Source organism: Fusarium solani (assembly GCF_023522795.1).
Source record: "Fusarium solani strain SB1 chromosome Unknown bctg00000002, whole genome shotgun sequence".
Classification (NCBI taxonomy): Eukaryota; Fungi; Ascomycota; class Sordariomycetes; order Hypocreales; family Nectriaceae; genus Fusarium; species Fusarium solani.
In genome coordinates this window covers 3,736,393-3,760,114 of record NW_027072155.1, presented here as the reverse complement: position 1 = coordinate 3,760,114, position 23,722 = coordinate 3,736,393, and the positions used below count along the sequence as shown (strand labels likewise).

The 23,722-nt window shown below is 50.6% G+C and overlaps 8 protein-coding genes across 8 annotated transcripts; 5 read left to right on the top strand and 3 right to left on the bottom strand.

Moving 5' to 3' along the window:
* Positions 1–789: 789 nt before the first annotated feature.
* Positions 790–1,869, top strand: MRS44_005111 (uncharacterized protein; the record flags this gene model as incomplete). Its single annotated transcript, XM_046273593.1, has 2 exons — positions 790–861; positions 910–1,869. 2 exons carry the CDS (start codon positions 790–792, stop codon positions 1,867–1,869), a joined length of 1,032 nt encoding a protein of 343 aa, XP_046135726.1.
* A 3,998-nt stretch (positions 1,870–5,867) lies between these two features.
* On the top strand, positions 5,868–7,557 carry MRS44_005110 (uncharacterized protein; the record flags this gene model as incomplete). Its single annotated transcript, XM_065622454.1, has 3 exons — positions 5,868–6,633; positions 6,683–7,122; positions 7,186–7,557. The coding sequence occupies 3 exons, from the start codon at positions 5,868–5,870 to the stop codon at positions 7,555–7,557; spliced, it is 1,578 nt and encodes a 525-aa protein (XP_065478526.1).
* Positions 7,558–9,093: 1,536 nt separating this feature from the next.
* Positions 9,094–11,773, top strand: MRS44_005109 (uncharacterized protein; the record flags this gene model as incomplete). The annotated part of the gene is made up of 4 exons (XM_065622453.1): positions 9,094–9,237; positions 9,291–10,305; positions 10,356–11,017; positions 11,072–11,773. The coding sequence occupies 4 exons, from the start codon at positions 9,094–9,096 to the stop codon at positions 11,771–11,773; spliced, it is 2,523 nt and encodes an 840-aa protein (XP_065478525.1).
* Positions 11,774–11,844: 71 nt separating this feature from the next.
* On the bottom strand, positions 11,845–13,639 carry MRS44_005108 (uncharacterized protein; the record flags this gene model as incomplete). Its single annotated transcript, XM_065622452.1, has 3 exons — positions 11,845–12,015; positions 12,070–13,458; positions 13,559–13,639. The coding sequence occupies 3 exons, from the start codon at positions 13,637–13,639 to the stop codon at positions 11,845–11,847; spliced, it is 1,641 nt and encodes a 546-aa protein (XP_065478524.1).
* Positions 13,640–14,756: 1,117 nt separating this feature from the next.
* MRS44_005107 (uncharacterized protein) lies at positions 14,757–16,002 on the top strand (the record flags this gene model as incomplete). Its single annotated transcript, XM_046275482.2, has 6 exons — positions 14,757–14,915; positions 14,972–15,050; positions 15,098–15,238; positions 15,295–15,408; positions 15,460–15,654; positions 15,707–16,002. 6 exons carry the CDS (start codon positions 14,757–14,759, stop codon positions 16,000–16,002), a joined length of 984 nt encoding a protein of 327 aa, XP_046135730.2.
* Positions 16,003–16,204: 202 nt separating this feature from the next.
* MRS44_005106 (uncharacterized protein) lies at positions 16,205–17,599 on the bottom strand (the record flags this gene model as incomplete). Its single annotated transcript, XM_046270679.2, has 8 exons — positions 16,205–16,230; positions 16,286–16,331; positions 16,381–16,460; positions 16,518–16,734; positions 16,787–16,882; positions 16,934–17,062; positions 17,124–17,494; positions 17,548–17,599. The coding sequence occupies 8 exons, from the start codon at positions 17,597–17,599 to the stop codon at positions 16,205–16,207; spliced, it is 1,017 nt and encodes a 338-aa protein (XP_046135731.2).
* A 1,098-nt stretch (positions 17,600–18,697) lies between these two features.
* On the bottom strand, positions 18,698–20,689 carry MRS44_005105 (uncharacterized protein; the record flags this gene model as incomplete). Its single annotated transcript, XM_065622451.1, has 2 exons — positions 18,698–20,123; positions 20,181–20,689. The coding sequence occupies 2 exons, from the start codon at positions 20,687–20,689 to the stop codon at positions 18,698–18,700; spliced, it is 1,935 nt and encodes a 644-aa protein (XP_065478523.1).
* A 318-nt stretch (positions 20,690–21,007) lies between these two features.
* On the top strand, positions 21,008–22,551 carry MRS44_005104 (uncharacterized protein; the record flags this gene model as incomplete). The annotated part of the gene is made up of 6 exons (XM_065622450.1): positions 21,008–21,065; positions 21,231–21,594; positions 21,660–21,774; positions 21,825–21,886; positions 21,947–22,302; positions 22,355–22,551. 6 exons carry the CDS (start codon positions 21,008–21,010, stop codon positions 22,549–22,551), a joined length of 1,152 nt encoding a protein of 383 aa, XP_065478522.1.
* Between the last annotated feature and the right edge of the window lie 1,171 nt (positions 22,552–23,722).

Sequence of the window (23,722 nt, the reverse complement as noted above, 5' to 3'; positions counted from 1 at the left end):
GCGGGTATAGAGACTAAGATACTGATTTAGAACAAATAAATAGCCAAAAGAGATGACAGGACTTTAGTTCAGCGGATGCCACGGTTTTACAACATAAGAAGGGCAAAAATTTCAGGTCTCATCGTGGCTGTCAGGGCCCCTGCTGAGTGACGGATAACTCATTGTTCGGCAGGTTACCACAACTCGACAATTCAGCATGCATATGAAAGCCGAGGAATATCACGCTCACCTGATCAATGCCATTCACAAATAGTCCTTGACGTAGCTGGAGCCTCGAGTGTCGGATATTCGGAGGCGAGATATCATGATTCACCACTTAAAACCCGGCCATTAGCAAACTCCGAAGGACGAGGCTTAAAAGCGAGAATCAGGCTACATGGGCATCTCGCTCTTTCGGCCTCTGACGAATTCCCAATCAACTAACACGTTCGCGCCAAGTCGATGCGTGTTTCCAATCGCTTTCCTAGCCGTTTGTCGTATTCAGAGGGCGTTGATTGGGCGTCTCCGGCTGCATGTGGAGAGCCGCCGGCCGAGCGATTACCCAATCCGGTAATTCTCAGTCCGCTCCGAGTCCGATGTATTCGAGGGTCGAGAGAGCCTCAATGGCGATTACCTATCTATCTCCGAGACATTGAAACGGGGTTTTGGGAGGTGGTAGAATATAAGGACGCTCTTAGGCTCTGTATTGCAGGAAAAATCACCAGCATCAATACACCCAGCAACCTCGTGCTCGCATCAACCAAGGCCTCATCTTCACTTTCACAAAATCTTGAAACTTAGTTAAACACCATGGCCCAGAAGTACGCCAAGGACCAGCCTGAGGGCTTCACCAACCGCATTGAGAGAGTGGCTATTGTTGGAGTGAGTGATCTTACCTATCCAAAAAGCACCAACATCTAACATCTTTAGGCCGGTGGCTCCGTTGGTCAATATCTGGCTAGGGCGCTATTGAATACCGGAAAGCACACGGTCACCGCCATCACTCGTGAAGGCAGCACTAGCAAGATTCCTGAAGGTGCTAAATCCGTCATCGTCGACTACGAAAACGAGGACTCTATTGTTGCTGCCCTCAAGGGCCAGCAATTCCTCGCCATCTCCATGTCCGTCACCGCTGCCCCTGGCACTCAGGAGAAGATCGTCGCTGCCGCTGCAAAGGCAGGCGTTCCTTGGGTCATGCCCAACTGCTACGGTACCGACTTCACCAATGCGTCTCTCGCAGAGGAGAACATGACTGGTCAGTCAGTACTGCCAGGTATTAAGGCTATCGAAGATGCCGGCGTGTCGTCCTGGATTGCCATGGGCTGTTCTTACTGGTACGAGTTCTCTATCGCTCAGGGCCCGCAGTGGTACGGCTTCGACTTTAGCGACAACCAAAAGAAGGTGACCTTTTATGACGACGGCAAGACGCAGATCAACACCTCAACCTGGCTTCAGTGCGGCCGAGCCATTGCCGCTCTTCTGAGCCTCAAGGAGCTTCCCGAGGACGAGAACGACAAGTCACCAACCATCTCTCAGTGGCGAAACAAGCCCATGTGGATCTCCAGTTTTCTCATCTCCCAGCGAGAAATGCTCGACAGCATCCAACGCGTGACGGGCACCACGGGCAAGGACTGGGAGATTGAGTATGAGGGCTCTCACGAACGCTGGAGCCGGGCGATGGATATGCTGAAGAAGGGTGACCGCAGAGGATGGGCGATGGGCATGTACGCCAGGACCTTTTACCCCAACGGTGACGGCAACATTGAGGCCAAGTATGGTCTTGCGAACGATGTGCTTGGACTTCCCAAGGAAGACTTGGATGAGGCTACCAAGAGGGCGCTCGAGATGGTTGATTCCAGCTACAACTACTTTACGAACAGGAGCAAGTAAAAATGAAGAGGGTCGTTGAGTCAGGGAGTAGTTAGATGAACTCGGAAGATAGTTGCGAATGGAATTGATGGCCACATCTTGCCAACCACACTCCCTCGGTGAATGCGATGGCTGGCTTGGACAGTATTGACAAAAAGGAAGGATTTGATTCTTTATGAATCGTGATTCCGCCCGGGCTCGAACCGGGGACCTTCTCGGTGTTAACGAGATGCCATGACCAGCTAGACCACGGAACCGAAACTATCTTATTAGATGGAAACCGGCCGAGTGTATGGGGCTCATCTCCTCTGAGGATGGAGCCGGGGAAGTTGAAAAAAGAAGAAGAGAAGAGTTGTGGTTGTTAGGGTATGGTGGGTTGTGGTAAGGTGCAAAAAGAGTGGTTCCGCCCGGGATCGAACCGGGGACCTTCTCGGTGTTAACGAGATGCCATAACCAACTAGACCACGGAACCTGAGTTGGCGAGATAAAATCTCTGGTGCTTGCTGGGAGGGCCGCTCCTAGGAGCATCTATGTTTTGACCAGTTTTCTCAACTGAGCTCTGTGTAACACGCCGAGTTGCTTCTGAGGAGAGAGGCATGGGAAAAGAGGATAGGAAAGATTGATACTGAGTTTTTCCCTCGCTTCTTAAGACTTGGCTACAATAATCCCAAGTTTAGGAGGCATAGTATAAGGGTGTAGATAACAGAATAACGTTCTTGCGAGATAAGAAGTCTAACTTCGCTCTGACACACCACAAATACGACAGGGAAGCTTCAATGACCGTTCCATTAAGAGATATCAGAATATGAAGTAGGACAGGCGAGCCAAATACGCTCGCACAGTTTACCGACGTCGTGAATGTTACCTTTACCTTCACCACCACCATCGCCCATTTGGCGCTTCGACTCAGGTTCAGGCTCAGACCAGCGGACGGGTCAAGAAGGAGACTGCACGACAGATTGCGCCTGCCGTCGTCCCCCGTTGATATGAATTTAAGGAAATTTCCCACAGTATGTAGTTTTACGACGAGGACTCCTTGAGAGACAATAGCTGGATCTTCTATCCACCGTTCGGCACGTGGCCACTAGACCTTGCTGTTCTTAAATGCTATGACTTTGATGATAAATAGATAAATAAGACTGTTATGAAAATAGTGATAAAGATATTATAAAAATAATTATCTTAGAGAATTTTATTTATTTAACTTAACTTGTTATCCTCCGCACGTAATATCCTTTAACCTTTGGGATATATTTTTTTACCCCAACCCGCCTCAGCAGCCGTACTTCCCATGGAGAACTACTGACAAGCAGGCAATGAACTTGCGGCGTTTGAAAGAGTCAGTACGTCCCAATAAGATCCATAAGAGCTATGAAACAACTTTTCCAAGAGGCGGTTGCCTCAGTGTGCCCCCGCTCAGATATTCTGTGAGTAGGTAGGTATCGGGTAGGAGTTCTTAAGAGGAGGGAGGCTGGAAACTGGTAGAAAGGTTCAATTAATGGGCGACCTTGGCGACGAGGTAACTCAAACCACCTACTTCTGTAGTTTTCATATGTGATTTGGTTTGCGACAAGATCTTTGATCCTGAAAATATTAGAGCAAGTTTTTCATGCACGAAGTTGTGTAGACCCAAGAGTCGGTGATGTTGCGTACTTTTAAATAGCGGTTCCTTATTTATCATATTCATTTCCATGTATTCAAATTGGTTCTTTTATCCAGCCCTTGCGTTGATTCTATATTTTCTTATCTGCCTTCCTATCGTGGATGGTTGGTTTTATCAGGATCGAGGACGCCACCCGCTGCCGAGCCTCAAGGATCCGTCGGGATGGCCTGCGGCATCATCTCTTGGCGTGCTTGGCGATGCGCCCTAGCGTCTCGTGGCAGAGCCTCAAATTTATTGATTGACGTCGCGGGAACAGAATGTGATGCCGGGGATCGTAAAAGTAATTGTGTATGGCTCTGAATTGGTCTGAAATCAAGCTTGAAGGGAGATGATCCCATTTTCCCGTCTGCTGCCGCACCCTGCTCAGCTCAAATAGGCAGTGCCACTTCAAGTGGCGTCTAAATAGACGAGTGCCATTAGTCGTAATATTGAATCGTCAAGTTGTTTGAAATTTCCAGAAAACCCGACGTCCCGTTCAACTTCCACGTCCCTCAGCTCCCTTCGGCTCTCTCGGCGTTCATTGAGATCGGCATCCCTCCCGACATATCCTCGGCCAACCTTCGCCAAGGCTTTAAACCATCGTCGTTCCACTATCTCATCATGGCCGGAGCGCGCTCATATCCTTCCCGGTGCTCTCACCTTGCGTCCTTCAACGGGCATCCTCCGACGTCGCCAATACTCACCGCAGAACAAACCATGGCTGAATCGAGCAATCCATTACTCAATAGAAACCCACCCGACGCAGAGATGAATTCCTGGAGACCTTGGGGAAGAGCACACGGGGTCGCGGGGGACATCGCGGAGTAGCCCATGGGCGAGAATCTCGCTGTTGAGCCAGTTCAGCGGATTCCAAACGTAACAGAAACCACGGAATCAGGGGTTCATCTCCAGTGGTTTGGACGAGTCTCGACACGGTCACCTGGGGTTTTGCGCAAAAGGTGAGATGTTGCCACCGAGACCCTCTTTAATGGAACGGAGTCGCCGCTGGGCGAGCTAGGCATAGCCGGTCGATGCCGGTCCTCGTGGCACAGAGCCGCGCCTAGATACACTAGGCAGTCTACTACAACTGCCAGCGGGCGCTGATATGTCCCGGTTCGACCGGATCAGCTGCGTCATTTGACTCGAGCAGTCGGTTAAGTCGGATGCCTATGGGCGGGGGGGTTTATGCACAGGCCAGTATAAGCCCATGGCCGTTTATTACCATGAGCAATAACCAAGAGTAACATCTTTTCGGAGCCGTAGTTAGATCTCGTGTTTGCATAGGGAGCCAAGACCGGGGTTCGGTGGAGAGCTTTTTTCCTGGGGCTCCAACCTCGCTCGAGCAATGGGATTGATATTGTCTATCTCCAGGGGACAGATACCATCTGCTGCTTAGGCCATTGAGGTATTTTTGACCCCCATGGGGCCGATTAGACTTATTTTGCCTCGTCTCCTGATGTATTATCTGCTAGTCCGCGCCTTGTGTGTGTGTCTCCAAGCGTCTCGTGTCTAGCCGTACTTCCGAATTGCGCGCGCGCGCTCTGCACTATCTATCGCGTCTGACCATAATGTCGTGGCCGACTTAAGCATTGACCATGTTTCAAGCTGATTTGGAAGGGAATTGAGGACAGAGCTGATGTGAGAAGGACGCGCATGGCAAGGAGTTGGTGTGCCGAACACATCTGCATATGCATGGTGTTTTCGGCACTTGGTTGATTCCCATGTCACCATCATCGACTAGAGACGTACTGAAGAGTAACTACTGTCCCTTTAAGCTTACAATAAAAACTTCAAATGGCCAAATTCTCCATCAAATCAAATCCATCCGCTTGCTGAACCTCCATTGACGTGCTCCCGTTGACAGCATAGCATCACCCACCCCCCAACACGAGACAGCCTCTCGTCCTATCACACGATGGCGTGAGGTGGGATGTCCCCCTGCCGTCTCTTCTAGAAGCCCAAAGGAATCGTATGGCCTGCATGAGCCGCGGCTATTCCTGCAGGGTCGTTGGCAGCCGCAATGCTCTCTCTCTCAAAAGCGTTCTAGAACGGAAACAGATTAATCGCCTCCCGGCCCGGGGCAAAATACCCACAACGTCATTCTCCTATGGGGCACGCTTTCGGGCGTAGCATGGGAAAAAGCTTGTTACGCAACCACATTACTGAGTCTCCATGATACACTACTCCCCTCTGCTAAGGAGCTGGGGGACTGGGGACTACTATTCCAACAAGGGGAGTGATCCTCCGTTAACGGAACTCGTTAGTGAGACTTGTGAACATTTTTAAAATGCCCGACCGCCCCAGTGCTAGTTTTCTTTTTCCCCCTTCTACTTCACTCTTGTATTTTGTTTCACAGCAATTGTCGACAATATCCATCATGGAGGAGCAACAGAACCACGCGGACAAGAATGTTCACTTTGACGACTCGGCCGCCCTCGAGCAGCTTGGCCACAAGCAAGAGCTGCAGAGAAATTTCTCAAAGGTTTCTCTGCTGGGTCTTGCCTTTGCCATTCTCAACACCTGGACCGCCCTGTCCGCCTCCATCAGTCTCGCCCTCCCCTCCGGCGGACCTAGCGCTGTCATCTGGGGATTGATGGTCGCCGGTATTTGCAACCTTTGTCTCGCCGCTCCTTTGGCCGAATTCCTCTCTGCCTATCCTACAGCCGGTGGACAATATCATTGGAGTGCTCTCATTAGTTGGCCTAGATGGTCTAGAGGCATCAGCTATGTGACCGGCTGGATCAACGCTGCTGGCTATGTCATCCTGACTGCCACCGCGCCTCTTCTCGGAAGCACTTTCGTTATCGACACCATCTCGTTTATGCACCCGACTTACGAGTCCAAGGCCTGGCATCAGTTCCTCATCTACCTCGGTTTCACCTTCATCGCCCTCTTCATCAACGCTTTTGCCAACCGCCTCCTCCCGCTCTTCAACAAGGCTGCGTTCCTGTGGAGTATCTCTGGTTTCGTCATCATCAGCATCACCGTCCTTGCCTGTGCTTCTCCCAACTATCAGAGCGGTGGCTTTGTCTACGGCAAGTTCATCAACGAGGTTGGCTGGCCCGATGGTCTGTCTTGGCTCCTTGGACTTCTTCAGGGTGCTTTTGCTCTTACTGGATTCGATGCCGCCGCTCACATGATTGGTACGTACCAGTTTTAGTATCTTGCTATTCTTTTGCTGACCCTTGACAGAGGAAATTCCCAATGCACGAAAGGAGGGCCCTCGCATCATGATCTGGTGCATTCTCATCGGCATGGCCTCCGGTTTCATCTTCCTCTCCTGCCTCCTCTTCGTCCTCAAGGATGTCCAGACCGTCATCGAGTCTCCCGCCGGCGCTCTTCTCCAGATCTACTTCGATGCCACCAACAGCAAGGCCGGCAGTGTCTGCCTCATCGTCTTTTCTATTGTCTGCATGGTCTTCACTGCCACCGCCATCATGACCACCAGCGCCCGAATGACCTATGCCTTTGCCCGAGACCGCGGTCTGCCCTTCAGCAACGTTTGGGCTGTTGTTCACCCCACTCTCGATGTGCCACTTAACGCCCTTCTCTGGACCACCGCCTGGGTTATCATCTTTGGTCTGATTCTCCTGGGAAGCTCCAGTGCTTTCAACGCTATTACCGCCGCTTCCGTCGTTGCTCTTGGTTAGTTTGCCCTTTCTCATCATTTTGTCACTGTTGCTAACATTCAATAGGTGTCACTTATGCCATCCCCCCTTCATCCACCTCTGCCGCGGCGGAAACATGCTTCCCGAGGACCGACCTTTCAAACTCAGCACCCCCGTCAGATGGGTCTGCAGCTTGGTCGGTATTGCCTGGGCCATCCTCACCACCGTCCTCTTCGTCTTCCCCCCGAGCTCCCCGTCACCCCCACCAACATGAACTACTGTATCGCTGCCTTTGGCATCATCTTGCTCATCGCTGTTGTCACCTGGATCGTCGACGGAAGGAAGAACTATAAGGGTCCCCTCATCGAGATGAACCAGGACGGTGCTACTCTGGAGGGAGCCTCCATGGCCGATACGACTTGCACTTCCAATGCTGAGGATGATATGAAAGGTCATTAAGCCATAGAATAGATCTACGATTAGAATTCGTATTTTAGACTTGGCAAGCCTTTGTTTTAGATTCTGTTTTAAAGTTACATAAAAATACATTTTAAACCATTGCATTCATATTTTCGTAAAACGACAATCGTTCAGCAGTGCCAATGTCTTTCAACTGTATGCCTGGCAGTCCCCCAGTCCCTATATTAGTTGTCACTTGACTCGGATATGCCTTTCCATGTGTAGCATACAGTTGGCGATGCTATAGCCTGGTCAATCCTGATGTTAGTTCAGATATGTATGTCAGACATTTGCATAATATCGTTCAGAACTTAGGAAGCAGCATTCCTTAGATTAATTTGACAACAACTGGTAGTAGAGCTGTGATTTGACGGGAAATGACGCGGCGTAGGTCGGGGGATGTCTGGACTTGACTTTGACTGGACACGTTCTATCACTGTTCTCTAACTGAGAATATCTGATGAGTACTTAGAGCAAACCAACATAACTACATGTGTTAATCAAGATTCAGTAATGTGGCAGCCAGTACTCTTTGCTAATAACAATAAGACTTCTCTTTTTAAAAGAGGGCCTGAGGCAAGGCAACAACAAGCAAAGTCAGAACCCACGTTAACATTGAATCTGATGCCGCAAACACTTTAACGAGCACAGATAGGTCTGTGACACCTGTCCTGGTAAGTGGCAAGTTCCCTGCCGCCCTTTGTTCTTACTTACCGGAGAATACTGTAGCTAAGTTATGTAGCGATGGGGGATTGCCAGAGTTTCGACCCAGACACTCTTTGTCAAACCAAGAGAAGGGGCTTTCATCCGACTGTCGCAACCGGGGGAGCCGTACAGAGTAAGCAGCGCCCAGGCACTGCCTTTTAAACAGGATTAGTGATACTCATTCATAACGTTGCAAATTTGAAGCACCCACGCAGGTCAAGAATTACCCCAGGCACTGGACCAGCAAGATAATCCGAGTCAAGTCTTGGACAATCTTTGAAAAGAAATCAAGACTGTAATCTATCCTATGAATTATGGAATCTTTATTCTTCCCCCTGAGTAGACTAAGCAAATGCCTTTGTACTACGTTGATGATGTTCGCGCGTGTGAAGAAGTATGGTAATGGGCCTGTAACTGCAGGGTTGGTGGGACTTGGCACTGAGCCTCGGAGGCGTTGCCGATGCTCAACTCCGGGGTTAGTGACTTGACCCTTGCTTTCTCCATCCCCGATTGGCCAACCCTCTACCCACCTTTAATCCGGCCTTGGCTTCACAAGGAGGATGCAAACCCACCAATTTTCCGAGCCAACTGAGGTCATGTCGGGGATCTCTGACTCGACAGTTGATGGCAGAGTGTTTCGATACTCGGTAGAGATACCTGGCTAGATCAGATAACGCCGTTGGTATCTCGCACCCTCCGGAGAAAAGGTGGAAACCGTCATGCAAACGTGAATATATATAAGGGTAGACAGACACCTGTGAGAGTGTACTTGGTCTCTCGGCTCTTTGTTACTTCTTGCTCCAACTTTGCGCTTATCTACCATCATCTATCATGTCACTCCCAGCTACCAATACCACTCTCGATGTCGACTCTCTACTCAAAGAGTTGACACTTGACGAAAAAGTCGAGCTGCTGGCTGGCCAAGGTGCATTCAGGACCACAGGGCTTCCGCACAGAGGCATTCCTTCTCTTGTGGTATGGCGCATTTGTACTCCCATCTTGATCGATGATGGCTGACCGTGGTGCAGACATCCGATGGCCCCCATGGCATCCGTGGACCACGCTCTTTTAGCCGTGTACCAAGTCCTATGCTGCCGTCGGCCACGTCCATGGGCGCCACCTTCAACTTCGACCTACTCCGCCAAGCCGGAAAATTACTCGGAGAAGAAGCGAGGTTTCGAGGTATAAATGTGCTCCTCGCTCCAACTGTCTGTCTTCAGCGCTCGCCTCTCATCGGCCGAGGCTTCGAGGCCTTTGGTGAAGATCCCTTCCTGAGCGGAGTGCTCGCCGCTGCGTATATCAACGGGATCCAAGGTCAAGGCGTGGCCACGAGTATCAAACACTTTGCGGCTCACGACCAGTCAGACAACTCCGTCGAGGATAACGTAGTTCTGACGGAGCGAACCTTACGCGAAGTTCATCTCCTCCCCTTCCAGCTCGCGATGCGATACTCTGACCCTTGGACTTTCATGGCATCTTATAACAAGATCAATGGCGTTCATGCTAGTGAAAACTCTTTCCTACTCAAAACTATCTTGAGGGATGAATGGGGATTCGACGGCCTGGTCATGAGTGACTGGTTTGGCACCTATAGTACCAGCGAGTCTGTAAATGCAGGCATGGACCTGGAGATGCCTGGTCCGACACTGTGGCGTGGAAAGGCTCTTGCATTGGCTGTGAACAGCCGCAAGGTCTCACATCAAGCTATTGAAGACGCAACCAAGAACGTTTTGACTCTGATCAACAAAGTCAAAGCTGTCGAGCACATTTCCACGCCGCCGAAATCTGACTCTCAAGAACAACGAGCCTTAATCCGAAAGATTGCCTCTGAAGGGATAGTCTTGCTCAAGAATGACAACAAGATTCTTCCACTCACCGACATCAAGGGGAAGAAGTTTGGTCTGATCGGAGACCACATCAAGCATCCCGCTCTATGTGGCGGTGGCAGTTCGGAAGTCGAGCCTTACTACTCCGTCACCCCGTACGATGCGGTAGTAGAAGAGGTTGGAGAAGCCAACGTCTCGTATGCTCCGGGTTGCTACAGTACGTGTTCTAAGCTCCAAACTTGCTGTTATTGCTAACAATTTCCTCAGCTTTCCGGTTTAGCCCCCTCCTAGAGCGCCTCGCCTGCCCCGACACGAATCAATTTGGATGGTCTATCGAGATCTTTGGCGAAAACCCAGACGAGAACCCCAAGGCCAAGCCTGTCCTGACGACCATTGCCGAGAAGCCCCTGATCGATGTTCCCGAGAGTCTCGCACTCCCCAAAAAGTACTTTGTCCGAGCTCGATCGGTATATACACCTGAGGCGTCAAAACGGTTCTGCTTTGGCTTTGGAGTGTCAGGCAAAGGCGTGTTGAAGGTTGATGGCAAGGTCATCATTGATCAATGGACCAGCCAACTACCAAAGACGGATTCGACTCCTTGCTTCAACAGACTTTGCATGGAAAAGTTTTGCACTGTCGATATCACTGAGAAGCCTATGCTTCTCGAGGTGGTCATGGTGAACGAAGCCATCTCTGGGGGTGTTGGCACTGCATTGACCCTTGCTGGCCGCGTCGGCGGTTTCGAGCCCTTTGACGAAGATCAAGGCATCCGAGACGCGGTCGCGTTGGCAAACACGGTTGATGTTGCCATCCTAGTCACGGGTCTGTCATCAGATTGGGAGTATGAAGCGAGTGACAGGAGGCATCTACGTTTTCCAGGCCGCACTGATGAATTGGTACAAGCTGTTCTGGAGGCAAACCCAAACACAGTATGATTTTCATGTATCGAAATGTTGTGCACCCTTCTGACATAATTCTCTTAGATCGTTGTGACGCAGTCCGGATGCCCGATCGAGATGCCCTGGGAGAGCCGTGCCACCACATTGGTACACGCCTGGTATGGTGGGCAGGAAACCGGCCACGGCCTTGCCGATATCATATTTGGGAAGCAGAATCCGTCGGGAAGGCTATCCATCACCTTTCCAAAGTCGCTCAAACACACCCCGGCGTACCTCACCTTTTCCAAGGCCGACTATGATATCGTTTACGGCGAGGGGGTTTTCATCGGACACCGCTATTACGAAATGGTAGACCGAGATCCGTTATTCTGGTTCGGATACGGGCTTTCCTATTCTGTCTTTGAGTACAAAGACCTTGAGGTGCCCAAGGAGATTCCAGGAGGGAAGGATGGCTCCATGACGATATCGCTCACCGTTACAAATGTCGGCCCTTACAATGGAGCAGAGGTCATTCAGGTGTACGTTCAGGATCCTGAAAGCACTCTCCAGCGTCCCATCAAGGAACTCAAGGCCTTTACCAAGGTTCACCTTGCATGCGGGGAGTCGAGAACCGTTCAGCTTTCTCTGGATAGATATTCACTCTCCTTCTGGTCACAAGAGAGCTCCAACTGGAAGGCCGAGGCCGGCGAGTATGTTGTCATTATCGCATCGAGTTCTAACCCGACGGATGAGATTATGCGCGCATCTTTCCATCTATCCGAGACTTACTTATGGGGAGGAGTGTAGGTTGTTCTTAGACTGGCTTAGCTGAAATTGATACAACATAATTCTCCGTAATCGAGTTTAGGTTTATTATTCTATTCAACAGTACCCAGAGGGCAAAGGTCTTCGCAAGCCTTGGAGTCTAGCTTCGCTAAAGTATCTAGCAGTCGTCGTAGTAGTGCTTTTGCTCGAGACTGCAGATGTTCATCCTCAACCACTTGGATAAACTCCAGGAGGATTGCCCCAACTCGGCGCATTCTTTCCACCTACATGGACCTCGTTAGCTGCCGGCCTTTTCTCCAGGAAATCTCGCCACTCACATGAGGTTCACCTTTGACCTGTAGATAAAGGAGTGGGATGTCTTCCAGTGTCCGCATAAAATCTTGGACCATCTCCATCTTCTTGAAGAGCAACGCCGGACTGTGACCGTCCAGTCCAGCAATTTCATACGCTTCAGACTCGATACACTCTTGCAGAATGACCAGTCTCAGGCAGTGATACGAGACCAGTATGGTAGATCTCTGGACCCAGAACGACGGCTCGTGGGCCGCATTAGCATCACTGTTTCTAAGGGAGCTGAAGATGTTAGATAGGCGCAGCCATGGAGGGAGATCATCTAAGAGACTCATGAATTCCATGTACTGTCGCAGCAACAGGGCTCTGCTGGCTTCTATTCTTTGCCGTTGGTAAGCTCTGATACCGAAGAGGAGCTCCGAGGCCTCAGATGAGATGCGTCGAATGAGATGGAATCCAATCAGGAGCTGCGGTTCAAAGGTGGCATCGTTGAGTGTACTTGCCGGATCAAGCAAGGAAACATTGTGCACGCCCTCGGACTTGACGCTCAGCGCCTCATCAAAAAGGGTTTCGTGGAGAGTAAACGGGCGCGCTCGCAGGGCGGCAGCCGTCATGTCGGATGAGTAGAGATGCCAAAAGTTCAACCGCAGCAGCTGACCTTCGAGGGTGTCATACTTCTCTATAGAACGCTCGCTGTATAAGCGGAGGCGTTGGGCTATGAGGGTAGCATGCCCGTGGATATGCCATGCGACGTTAGCCTTGCCCGTGATGTGCTGCATTGCCACTGATTGAAACATCCTGATGGTCAGGGACGCTGCCGTGGGAGAGTCGAGGTCATGAATCTCGAAGCACGAAAGCATCTCTCTGGAAGCGCTCAGGAACGGTCTGGCGAGGTGATCCCGGTAGGGTAGCAGGCTCTCTGGCATGACGGACGCAACCATGGCACAAAGGGAGGTGATGAGAGCAAAGGCCCTCATCCGTGCGATTTGCTGATACTCGCCATCTGTCTCAAAGGGATCAACGGTCGCATCCGAAAAGAAGATCGAGGCATCTTTCCGCACCGTGGGTTCATGAATCAGTGGAGCGGTCGGAAAGGTGAAGCGCACGTACAGGTCTATGCAGTGGCTGGTGATATTTCCCAGGGATAGGTCGGGGAGTTCTGACTTGATCGAGGCTGATAAACCCTCGGCGATGATCCGAGACAGTCTGGTAAGGGTAAAGGGGTCCCCTCTATGAGACGCGGTGACATGATTTTGGAGGCGACCAAGCACAGCCGCATCTCTCCAAGCCGGAGGGTTCGTAGGAGGCTGCTGCGGCTGTTGCTCCTCCTCCTCCTCGACAACAGGGCTTCTCTCCACCTCGGGCACATTCCCGAGGCGACGGCCGATGTTGGGAACTCTTGGGCCTCGCCTCTTCTGAGGAATGGTATACTCGCAAGAGAGATGAGAGAGGCGGCAATTGGCACAAGGATGTGACGCGTCACACTTGACCTTGCGCCTCCGGCAGCAATCACACGCAAGAGATGCTTTGGACCTTGAGGGGGACATATCTCGGTTCAGCTGTGGTTTTCTGGGGTAGCGGTACAGGCGTTCCCATCGCGACCGTGAGCTTGGGTGGTGACGAGACCAGCCGTGGAAAAATTATGGAGAGCGGGCTTTATTAAAGTCATTGGTCCATGCTCAGCTCAAGGACGATCATTCATCATGCACCAACAGGGGTTAGCTGATCCAAGGAGGCTTTAGCCGGTAGATTTATCCATGTACGCCATGTCAGGAGCATTATCTGGCGGCTCTCGGCGGAGGAGGCATCGGAATTAAAGTGGGCTTCAACTGACAGGCCATGAAGCTGGAGAGAGGCTTTTTGAGAGAGTGGGGAAGTTGTTTTTGGAGTCTTAAGCTGCTAAGAAGTACTTGAGCTTGCACAGTGTCAGGCCCAGTCTGTGTGTACCTATTGACTATGTCAATTGAGCTTCAGCTCCGCGCTTCTAGGGACATCTGTGATGTAGCTGGACTGTCTCCCTGAATGCGAGAAGACTCTTTTTTCGTACTCGGCAGTATCCGATGCCAGTTCGTGCCGCACTTCCCACGCTTGAAGCGTCATGGGATCTTAGCATTGTTGCACTAAAACAACTGGTGTGTCAGATAGTGTTCTAACAATTAGACGAGTGCAAACCTATCGCCATCTCAAGTAGGTTCACCCGTATTTTAATGCATGCTACGATAGCCAAGGGACTCAAGAAAATAATCTCTAAAGCCGACCTTGAGCCGATGCTAGAGAATAGTTGTCTGCTGCTCGACTAAACTTCGGCGAAATATTGCTTCGTTCTGTTGAAGCTGGCGTCTGGAGTTAACGCAAGCTGCTTACATGTGGATCATGTCGTATGGAAGCCACCAGTAGAGAGCGTCACAGTGCTCCAAAATTCACTTTGGAAGCATGGAAACCCCTCTTTCGTCGTGTATAGAGTTATTAGTTTCCCATAGTAAAGTCCGTTTTTGTTTGCGTCTTCATGATTCAAACCCCATCATGACGACCGCGCTCGGAGTTAATGGCGGACTTAGCATGCACGCCGACTAACACATCGCTACGTCACGCCATCCATTCCAGCTGTGAACAAATTGCGATCCGAGAGATATATAAACTCGACGACATCATGACATGAACGAATTTCGCTCTACTATCTCTATTTCATATCATTTCCCTCAAATCGGTCAAAATGGTCAAGACACTCCCCTTCGCTGACATCACTGTCAATTCACCTGGCTTCGGAGCCATGGGTCTCAGCTTCGGTCTGGGAAGCAACTTGACTCTTGAACAGGCCGAGCCTGTTCTCCTCAAGGCCATTGAGCTGGGATGCACTTTCTGGGACACTGCTGTACGTCTAGACCTCAAACGGTTTCTCTACTATAATGGCTTACATCTGAATGACAGGTCGTCTACCAAGCCGGTGTCAATGAGAAGCTCCTGGGAGATTTCGTCAGGAAGCACAATGTCCGGGACAAGGTCTTCAGTAAGTTATAAATCATCACTTCTATCACCACCCCTAACAAAAAACAGTCGCTTCCAAGTGCGGATTTGACGTCTTTGGCGACGGCAGCGTCACCAACTCTGCGTCCCACATCAAGACCTACATCGAGGGCACCATCGAGCGTCTTGGCTTTGCCCCCGACTTGTACTATCTTCACCGAATTGACCCCAGTAAGTAACCAATTATTCAACTTTGCAGCCAAAACAAGATCTCTAACCCGATACAGACACTCCCCTCGAGGAGTCCATCACTGCTCTCGATGAGATTCGCAAGCAAGGAAAGACCAAGTACATTGGTCTGTCTGAGAGTTCTGCTGCGACTCTCCGAAAGGCCAACTCTAGTAAGTTCCAGTGCTCTTATCCAGGCGGAATTGACTAACATCTTCTCACAGTCGCCAAGATCGATGCCATTCAGGCCGAGTACTCTGCGTTTGAGACTCTGCACGAGACTGACGGCCTCATCGACACCGCACGAGAACTTGGCATAGCCTATGTCGCCTATAGCCCCCTTGGCCACGGCTGGCTGGTTGATGACTTTCCCTACAAGACGCCTGATGATTTTGCACCTGACGATTTCCGTCGCAAGTGTGAGTTTCCCGTTATTTCAGTAATTAAGACAATGGCTGATAACATGTTTAGCACCTAAATTCCAGGGCGACAACTTTTATCAGAACAAGGCCATCGTGGAGGAGATCAAGAAAATCGCCGTCCGAAAGGGCGTCACACTCACTCAGATTGCCCTGGCGTGGGTTGCCGCTCAGGGATTCATCGCTATCCCAGGCACCACAAAGGCCACGCGTCTAGAACAGAACTGGGCCTCTAGGGATGTTGAACTAACCGATGAGGACAAGGCAGAGTTGAGACGCATCATTGATTCTACAAAGCCACACGGTAACAGATACGGTCCGGCCCATCAGGCCATGGTCGGCCATTAGGTTAGGACTCTGAGGAAGAATGGATATATGTGGTCAGTATGTAGTATTGTCAAGCATACTTAAAGTAGGCTTGAAAGTTGCCTGGCTTAATCTATGGCACAATAACAAGGTGTTATCTTTGGTCCATCTACAACTCGATTCCCCGGCTTTAATGATGATTACTCTTCTTTATACCTTTTGATAGGCCACTGGCGGCTCTGGATCAAGCAGGAACAGGAACCTCGGGCACTAAGATTATGGTTAGACATGAACATTAGTTTCCTAGCCTTAGTGGGAGACTTACAGGCATCGATCGTGCTTCCGTTTCTGATTTGGCTCATTTGGACACCCTGAGGTCTGTTAGCTGGCTCATCTCGCAAAGGAACTCGAATAGCATACCAGAGTAATGTATCCGAAAACACCCTTCGTATAATCCTTGCCATCAAGCGGCTCTGTGTCAAGGAGGGTCATAGCACCGGCTAAGAATAAATGTGGTCAGGCGTCGCACGCATTGAATTCATTGGATGACGACTTACTAGCTGATTCTTGGTTGTAGATGCCATCGTCTGCATTCTTCACTCGCTCAATCTCCGTGTGGCTGACGTATGGCTCCAAAGCCATGAGTTGTCTTGAAAGAAGCTCGTCGATGAAGATCTGACCTGTGCTGACGATTGCGCCATGAGCAAGAGTGCCATTGGACAGAATAGTCCAGTTGGTATGGATCTGGACATGGATATGGATAGCTCGTTGAACCTGGCGAAATTTGGTCAGAAGCAGGACCCTCAAGGGGATGCGTAGAACTCACGTAAAATCCAGGGACAATTGTCGTAAAGGAGGTCACCCCGTGCTTGTCGGTGGGCCACATTCCACGCAAAAAGGTTGATTCATCAGTCGAGAGCCACTAAATCTGTCAGAGAGCTGTTGCTGAGCAATAGAATATGGAGATTCTTACGGATAGATCTGGAAGTCCCTGATGAAGATCAAGTGTCCCATTGTCAGTCTTCTCAGAGTAGAGATCGAGGAACTGAGTGTTGGGAGAAAGGCCCGTGAAGGAACTATAAGATCCTGTAGCGTTGCAATGCTTGAGTAATTCCAACCGTCAGTTTTTGAAATGGCGTCAATGATGCCGTTTGAAAACTTACCCAGATATCAACCAATACACTATCCAAGGGGTCACATGTGTCAACGTCGATGACCCCAATTTCCAAAGACAGAGGCACGCCAGGCTCATCCTCTCGGATATCTTGACGAAGAGTCTGGCTTCTAGGCAGGAAATAAGGACCACGGCTCGTCTCAGGTGTAAGAATGTTAGTCCAGTCCTTAATCTTGTTGTACTTGGGGGCCTTGGCGTTGATTTTGTAGACAGTATCTCCAGAGTCAGCGTCAACGGAATCATCACGGCGTCTAAGGGCCAGGCGATCTCGCTTCATCTTTGCCACCCGAGGGCCGCATCTCCGGCGGACTTCTTCATGAGCCCTGATTGATTCAGCATCAGGCTCCTTGTGAGGGTGGCCTAAGGCGGTAGGTGAGCAATGATTAAAAGCTGCCAGATAGAGGTTTTCTTACTGAAAACAGCCCCGACGAGGAGGAAGAAAACAAGGAAAGTGGCTCTGAACATCTCGATCTCAAGTTGTAACAAGCTATGCCGCTCTATCCTTGGAGAATCGGAAATCACTCATCATTCATTCATTACCTGGCTTTTATACCTACGACTTACAACAGCATTTCTATAAAACACCCTCAAGTGGGATATCCCACCGGACAAAAATTCCCTGACTAATTGTGATTCACCGCATGAGTTGAATGTCTCTTCCAAGACCATGCAAGGTTCAAGTTGAGCATGTAGCCCCACGAACCTACATGAAGATCAACAAAATGGCTCCAGCATTATGGAAATACGGATCAACACCACATGAAAAGGAAATTTTCAAGAAACAAGCTTAAAACAAGACGCTCGGAGAATTAGGATATACGGAAATACGGTATATAGATGCGAGACATGCATGGCGGCACGGGCCTTGCATGCAGCAGATCGTGCCGCAAAGACGACTGAAAGATGAGTTTTTGCAAAGAAAAAAGAATTTTCTTGGCCAGTGAGAGATGAAATATTTGTAATCGTGATGGTTATCGGTTGAATGCTTAACCGCCGTGTGTGATAGGGCGGCTTGTGAAGTAAGAAGAGATGGGATGTGCTCTTACAGTCCGCGTACGTGTTGACTCACTCTGTTGCTACCGCGGACTAACGTCAATACCCCATGAAGCAATCCCAGGAAAGATCCTGACATTATTTCAGCCCTGATTCGGCCTGGCTGCGAATGTGGCTCATAATACAGGGATCTTCACTCTTGAGGGACGACTGGGCGACAAGCCAGAGTACGGTCAAACTACTCAAGACAGACTTCAACACGGGATCAAAATAGAAAGACGGAGGAGCGCCTCGTTGCCAACATTGCATCATTGTACTCAAAGTATTACTTGAAATATTTCTCTACACTCCCTGTTCTCTGCTGGGGGACAGAATATGATTTGAACGTGAGCCGCCCGGCCGGTTCTGTTGAATGGTGGCTAGATCCCGTTCCCTAGCTTCGTCATTCCATCCCTATCTACTTGTTGTTAAGGATTCCATGGCAAGGTATAGTGGTAAAAAGGAGTCAAAGAGACAATTCAAAATGTGGCTTTCATCTTTGGGAACTAACATAAAGTATTGAAATCCGCTTTACCACTCCTCTCCATCCTTGGCCAGTTCCTTGAGACGAGCCCTAATCCATCGCAGATGTGGATGGTTGCTTTCAAGCACTTCCCTACCAAGAGACTTTGCATCCTTGTACATTTCCTTGGCTTCGTCATACTGCCCTTGATTCTGAAGTGAGTTTGCGAGGTTGCCAAGAGTGATGATTGTGTCTGAGTGCTTGGCGCCTAGCACCTCCCTGCGCGTCTCAAGCGCTTCCTTATAGACGAGCACAGCTTCATCGAATCTCTTCAGCCTTGTCAGTTCGTTGGCAAGTTTGTTGTAACTTGCGAGGGTATCAGGATGGTCGTCCTTGAGCGTTCTCCGTCGAAGCTCCCACACGTCTCGATAAACTGCTTCTGCCTCTGCATACTCCCCCTTTTTTTCGAGAATACTTGCCAAGTTACTTCTGCACGAAAGCCTGTGCGGATGCACTTCACCAAGAGCTTCGGTGCTGAGGTCCAGTATCTCCTGATATATCTTCTCGGCCTCTTCGATCTCGCCTTGTCTGACGAGCGCGTTTGCCCGGCTGCCCTTGATTGAAATGTTACAAGGGGAGCTGGCTCCCAAGGCATTGGCGTGCAGCTCGGGCGCCTTGCAGTATTCCTCTTCAGGCTCCTGGTACTTGCGCTGTTCAAGGGGTTCCTTTGCGGTCTTGACCATGCTCGAGAGAGACTCGGGACGCTCAGAGCTCGATGATCGGAAACGCAGCTGCATCGCCTTTTGATGTACCGTCTCCGCTTCGGCACAAGTGTCCTGGCGAGACTTGCAGCTCTCAAGATTTCTCGTGCTCGAGGGCGTCGAAGAGCTGTCATTGTTGCCCCGCTTCAGGGCCATGTCGCAGCACCCATCCCTTTCGTTTGCGGCGACGGGATTGTGTTCCACTGGCATGTCAATAGCCTCAGACACATTGGGCTCATCCTGTTCAAGGCTGCGGCCCTCGGCCACGGTGAATTCGCCTTCGTTGCTAGGATTATCGGAGTGCAAGCTCGACGCATGCCGACCAGATCCGGCCTCAATCTCTTCGCTTGAAAAAGCCGGGCTAGTCTGGCGGGAGTTCTTTTCAAGCTCGTCCGAACTATCGAATGCCAGCCGCAGCAGGTGGTCGCTAATGTGCCCTGTCAGTTTGTCAAGTTTGTAAGACGTTTTCCAACTGTCGTCCGGGAGTTTCGCGCCCCTGGCCGGTGACCATGAATCGCATAAAGGACAGGCTAGCTCCTTTCGTGGCTCTGCGCTGCTGCTCTGAGTTATGGTTGCTCGTCGCTGGTTGGGGGGGTTGCGAAGTGTGCATGGCCAGTTTTCCCTATGGTGATCTTCCATGTGGCTTACCCACACCTTGTTGCTTGGGAACGAGGCACTACTACAGTCGAAGAACAGGCAAATGTATGGCCTGAGGTCTTCGTTGACATGGCGCCTAGGTAGTCCCGGCTAGTTCACGACTCCATGCTTTCCAGGCACGACGGAGGCATACTTCCACGCTGGCTGTGAGAGATCAGAACTCTCCAGAACTTTGTAGCAGTATGGGCACTGGGGTGCAGGCTTTCCATGCTCTGCCTTGGGCGGCTTAGGATAGTCGATGTGATCGTACTCAGCCATGGTTGTCGTGCTGCTCTGTGACGAGGAGCCGATCGACCTTGAAGTGAAGCCGGAGAGGGGTCGTGGAATGTCCAGACACGCGTCGCGACTCGGCTGGCGGTTCGATCGACTCTCCGGGGAATCAAAATCCCTCCCACATGAGTCGGCTAGCTCAGAGGTCACTCCACGGACGGTCATCTGTTTTATATCCGTGGGTTGATGCCGTTGCTTCATCAGTTGTCGAAGGGAGCTGTGCCACTCAAGGATCGAGATAGTAAGATGATCCTGCAAGGAGGGAAAGGCAGCTGGGGAATTGGACTTGACAACTCGTTTTATCGACATGAAGCCACTCCTTGCTGTACCCTCTTCCGTGCAATCTTCGGTTTCGCTCAGTTGTCGAATCATTTCTTGGAGCTGCTCCAGCCTGCCAATGATGGCTTCGATCGCGCGTGAAGCCTCCAAGGGCGTTCCTTCTAATTGATGAACCCATTCTAGACTCTGTGATTCTTTGGGGAGACTCGAAATATCCGACCGGTTACGAAAAGCAACTAGAACTCACTATTAGCTTGTCTCGAGTTCAACAATGCCCTCAAGTTGATCGTGGCAGCATACCAAACTCTAGATTTATTCGCAGCACGGAAAGCTGCCCCGTCACCAAGGCGTGAATCTCGTCGCAGCCGAGGAATGCGTTGGAGCGCGCGAATACGGCCAGGTCAGGCTCCAATGCGGAGAAACGGTCCCATTGCCGCTTTGCGCTCTGTCGTGACTCGGAGGACGCTGGGTAAGAGGTAGGATAGTTGGTGAAGAGGTCTTTGCAGGCGGAAACTAACTCGGAGATGTCTGACTTCTCCAGCTCTTGCAGCGCCATGACGGATTGACACCGCGTCCACTGCGCTTGGGCAATCGAAAGAATCGTTCAGCCTGACTTGGGTGCCGGGGTCGATAGGTCAGGTGCACGAGATTGTGACACTGTATCTACGTCAGGTCTACACCCACCTTAGCAACGAGATTCCCAAGCTCGTCAAGTCCGACCCTACCTTCAGCCGACATCTCAGGCTCAAGAACTGGAACTCTCTGGCAATCGATTTCATATTCAGCACCCCAACAACCTGGCAAGCGCCCGTCAGCCAACACTTCAGAGGCATAGTCTCCAAAGCAGGCTTTGGCGAGCAGAAACTCCACAGCGTTATGCTAGGGCTGACAGAGGCTGATGCTTCTGCGGTTTTTACATGCCAGCCGTGGACGGTCGGCAAAGACTCGTACAGCCATGAGGGCCTCGGGATCCGTGAAGGCTCTTTGTACTTTACAAGGTGCGATTTCTTGCCGAAAGGCGCGCAAGAAAAGACAAGGTGAAGTCTGAACTGACCCCAAATAGGCGGCAGCTCGAAAGTTGCTTCGATATTGCATTGCAGGAAATCAAGGGTCTTATCAAGGACGCACTTGGCAATTTTGAAGGAAACAATCGCGGTAAAGGCATAGTCAGGCACGTGGTGAGTGTGGGCTGCAATTCGGACATCGGTCGTTCTCTAATCTTGGCCAGAATTCCGTCGTTCTCTCAGGTGGCCTGGGGAGCTCCGACTACGTCTTGAAGGAATTGACCACGTACTTCAATCGCTTAGGAAACGAAGCGAACAGTTGAGTCACCGGATCAAAGGTCTTCAGAGCTGAGGGTGATGCTCGGACGGCCGTGGTCAAAGGCCTTCTGTACGATCGAAGAACCAAGGTTCGCGCACTCGGAGAACACAAAGCACGAGCGAACTACGGGATCATCGTTGAGGAGCCGCAATCCGAGGGTCCTACTCTCAACGAAAACACCAAGCGATACCCCTCGGACACGACCGTATTCGCAACTGATCGGATTCGCTGGCTGATAAAGTTTGGAGAAACCATCCAGGTCGGCGAACCAACAACCGTCAAAATCACCAAGCGCCTAGAGAAGAGCGAGCAATGGAAATGGACTGAGAAGATTGTGTGGTTAAAGGGTACAGGCTCATTCCTGCCCGCAAACGTGAAAGACGGTGAGTGCTCCTGGTCGAAGCTAAACTGTTCATCAGTGCTAATCAACTGAAGGATGTGAACTGGGAATGGAAGAGCTCCACAGCGCTGATATCGAAGTTCGCTCAGGTGAGAAGCTGAGCGCCGGCAAGCGATCCTTTTGGCGCAAATCAGGATATGACAAGTGCGATTTCAAGTTGATGTTGGTTGTCGGGCCGTCAGGCGACTGTGATGTGAAAGTGTCGAAGAAGGTAATCAAACGAAGCGAGTAGGAAGCCTTGAAGCGGTAATCTAGAACATTGTATTCTTAATCATTCTTGTTCCTGGCCTTTATGGGACCTGCGATGGCCCGATAGCCCCGTCTTCTCTGTAGCCGGAGTTCCCCAGTTCTCCCCGGGATTTTATATGGTTGCTAACACGCAAACAAGAGTGGCCAGGATGTAATAAGCCTCGGCTGTGAAATGATATATTTGGCTCTGTCTGTAGCTACCCAGCTGTTCGTCGGTCGGGATCAACTGTTTTTGCATTTTGAGTTGGGCCCAATTTCTCTGGCGAGGTTGCCAAATGACCACGGCGTGATCTGTCATCGTGACAGGAGTGAAAGCCAAAATGAACATGGGATGAAAGAATGTCGCGATGCCAGGCTACAGATGGAGATGAAAGATTTTGCAATTCATAATGGACAAATGATTGCGCGGCTTGACTACCTGAAGAGCGACGGAGCTAGGAAAGAGCAATCTTGGGGAGGTGCTGTGCCGTGTTCCAGCTTCTCTGAAATGATTGCGATTTATTCGCCTAGGTATTAATTAGTCTATAACTTTATATTCTAGTTTTATTCATGTACATAGTTTATTCAAGAATTAACTTTGCCATGTCTATGCTTAAGAGAACAGGCTTTACTACCCTATAATCAGAGTACGATCCAGAGGTTTGGCCTAATCTCATCGCTGGCGATTTTTCATCGTCTCTGGCATCTCATTTGAACGTCGGCTTGTAAGTAGATGCCGAATCTGATGTTGTCATCCGAGCTCATGCGCGACGCGCATTCCTCCCTCACCAGCATCAACCCAGCAACAAGGTGGGCTCAAATCACTTGAAAGGAGAGGGAGTCCTTGCGCTCTCGCTTGCCCGAGCGTGGCAGAAGCTTAAAGATCCCACGACTTGGACGACACGCGTGCCATCAACGCAAGACCGAGGGAAGTGGGATGCGCATCCCCAGTTTTTGTACGCGTGTCGGGCCTCCACTCGGAAGGAAGATGCCTCTTCTTGGTCATTTCGCCCCGAGGAACGCACAAACCACCTTGTCCCACCTGTTGGTGAGAAGCCAAGTCTTTTGTTCGCAGCGGTTCCTGGACAGTCGAAGCTCTTGGCAGCCATGTCTGTGACTGCTTGCCTGTTTTGGGTGTCGAGTTGGCCATGGGGCCCCTGATGGTTCGCGGCTGC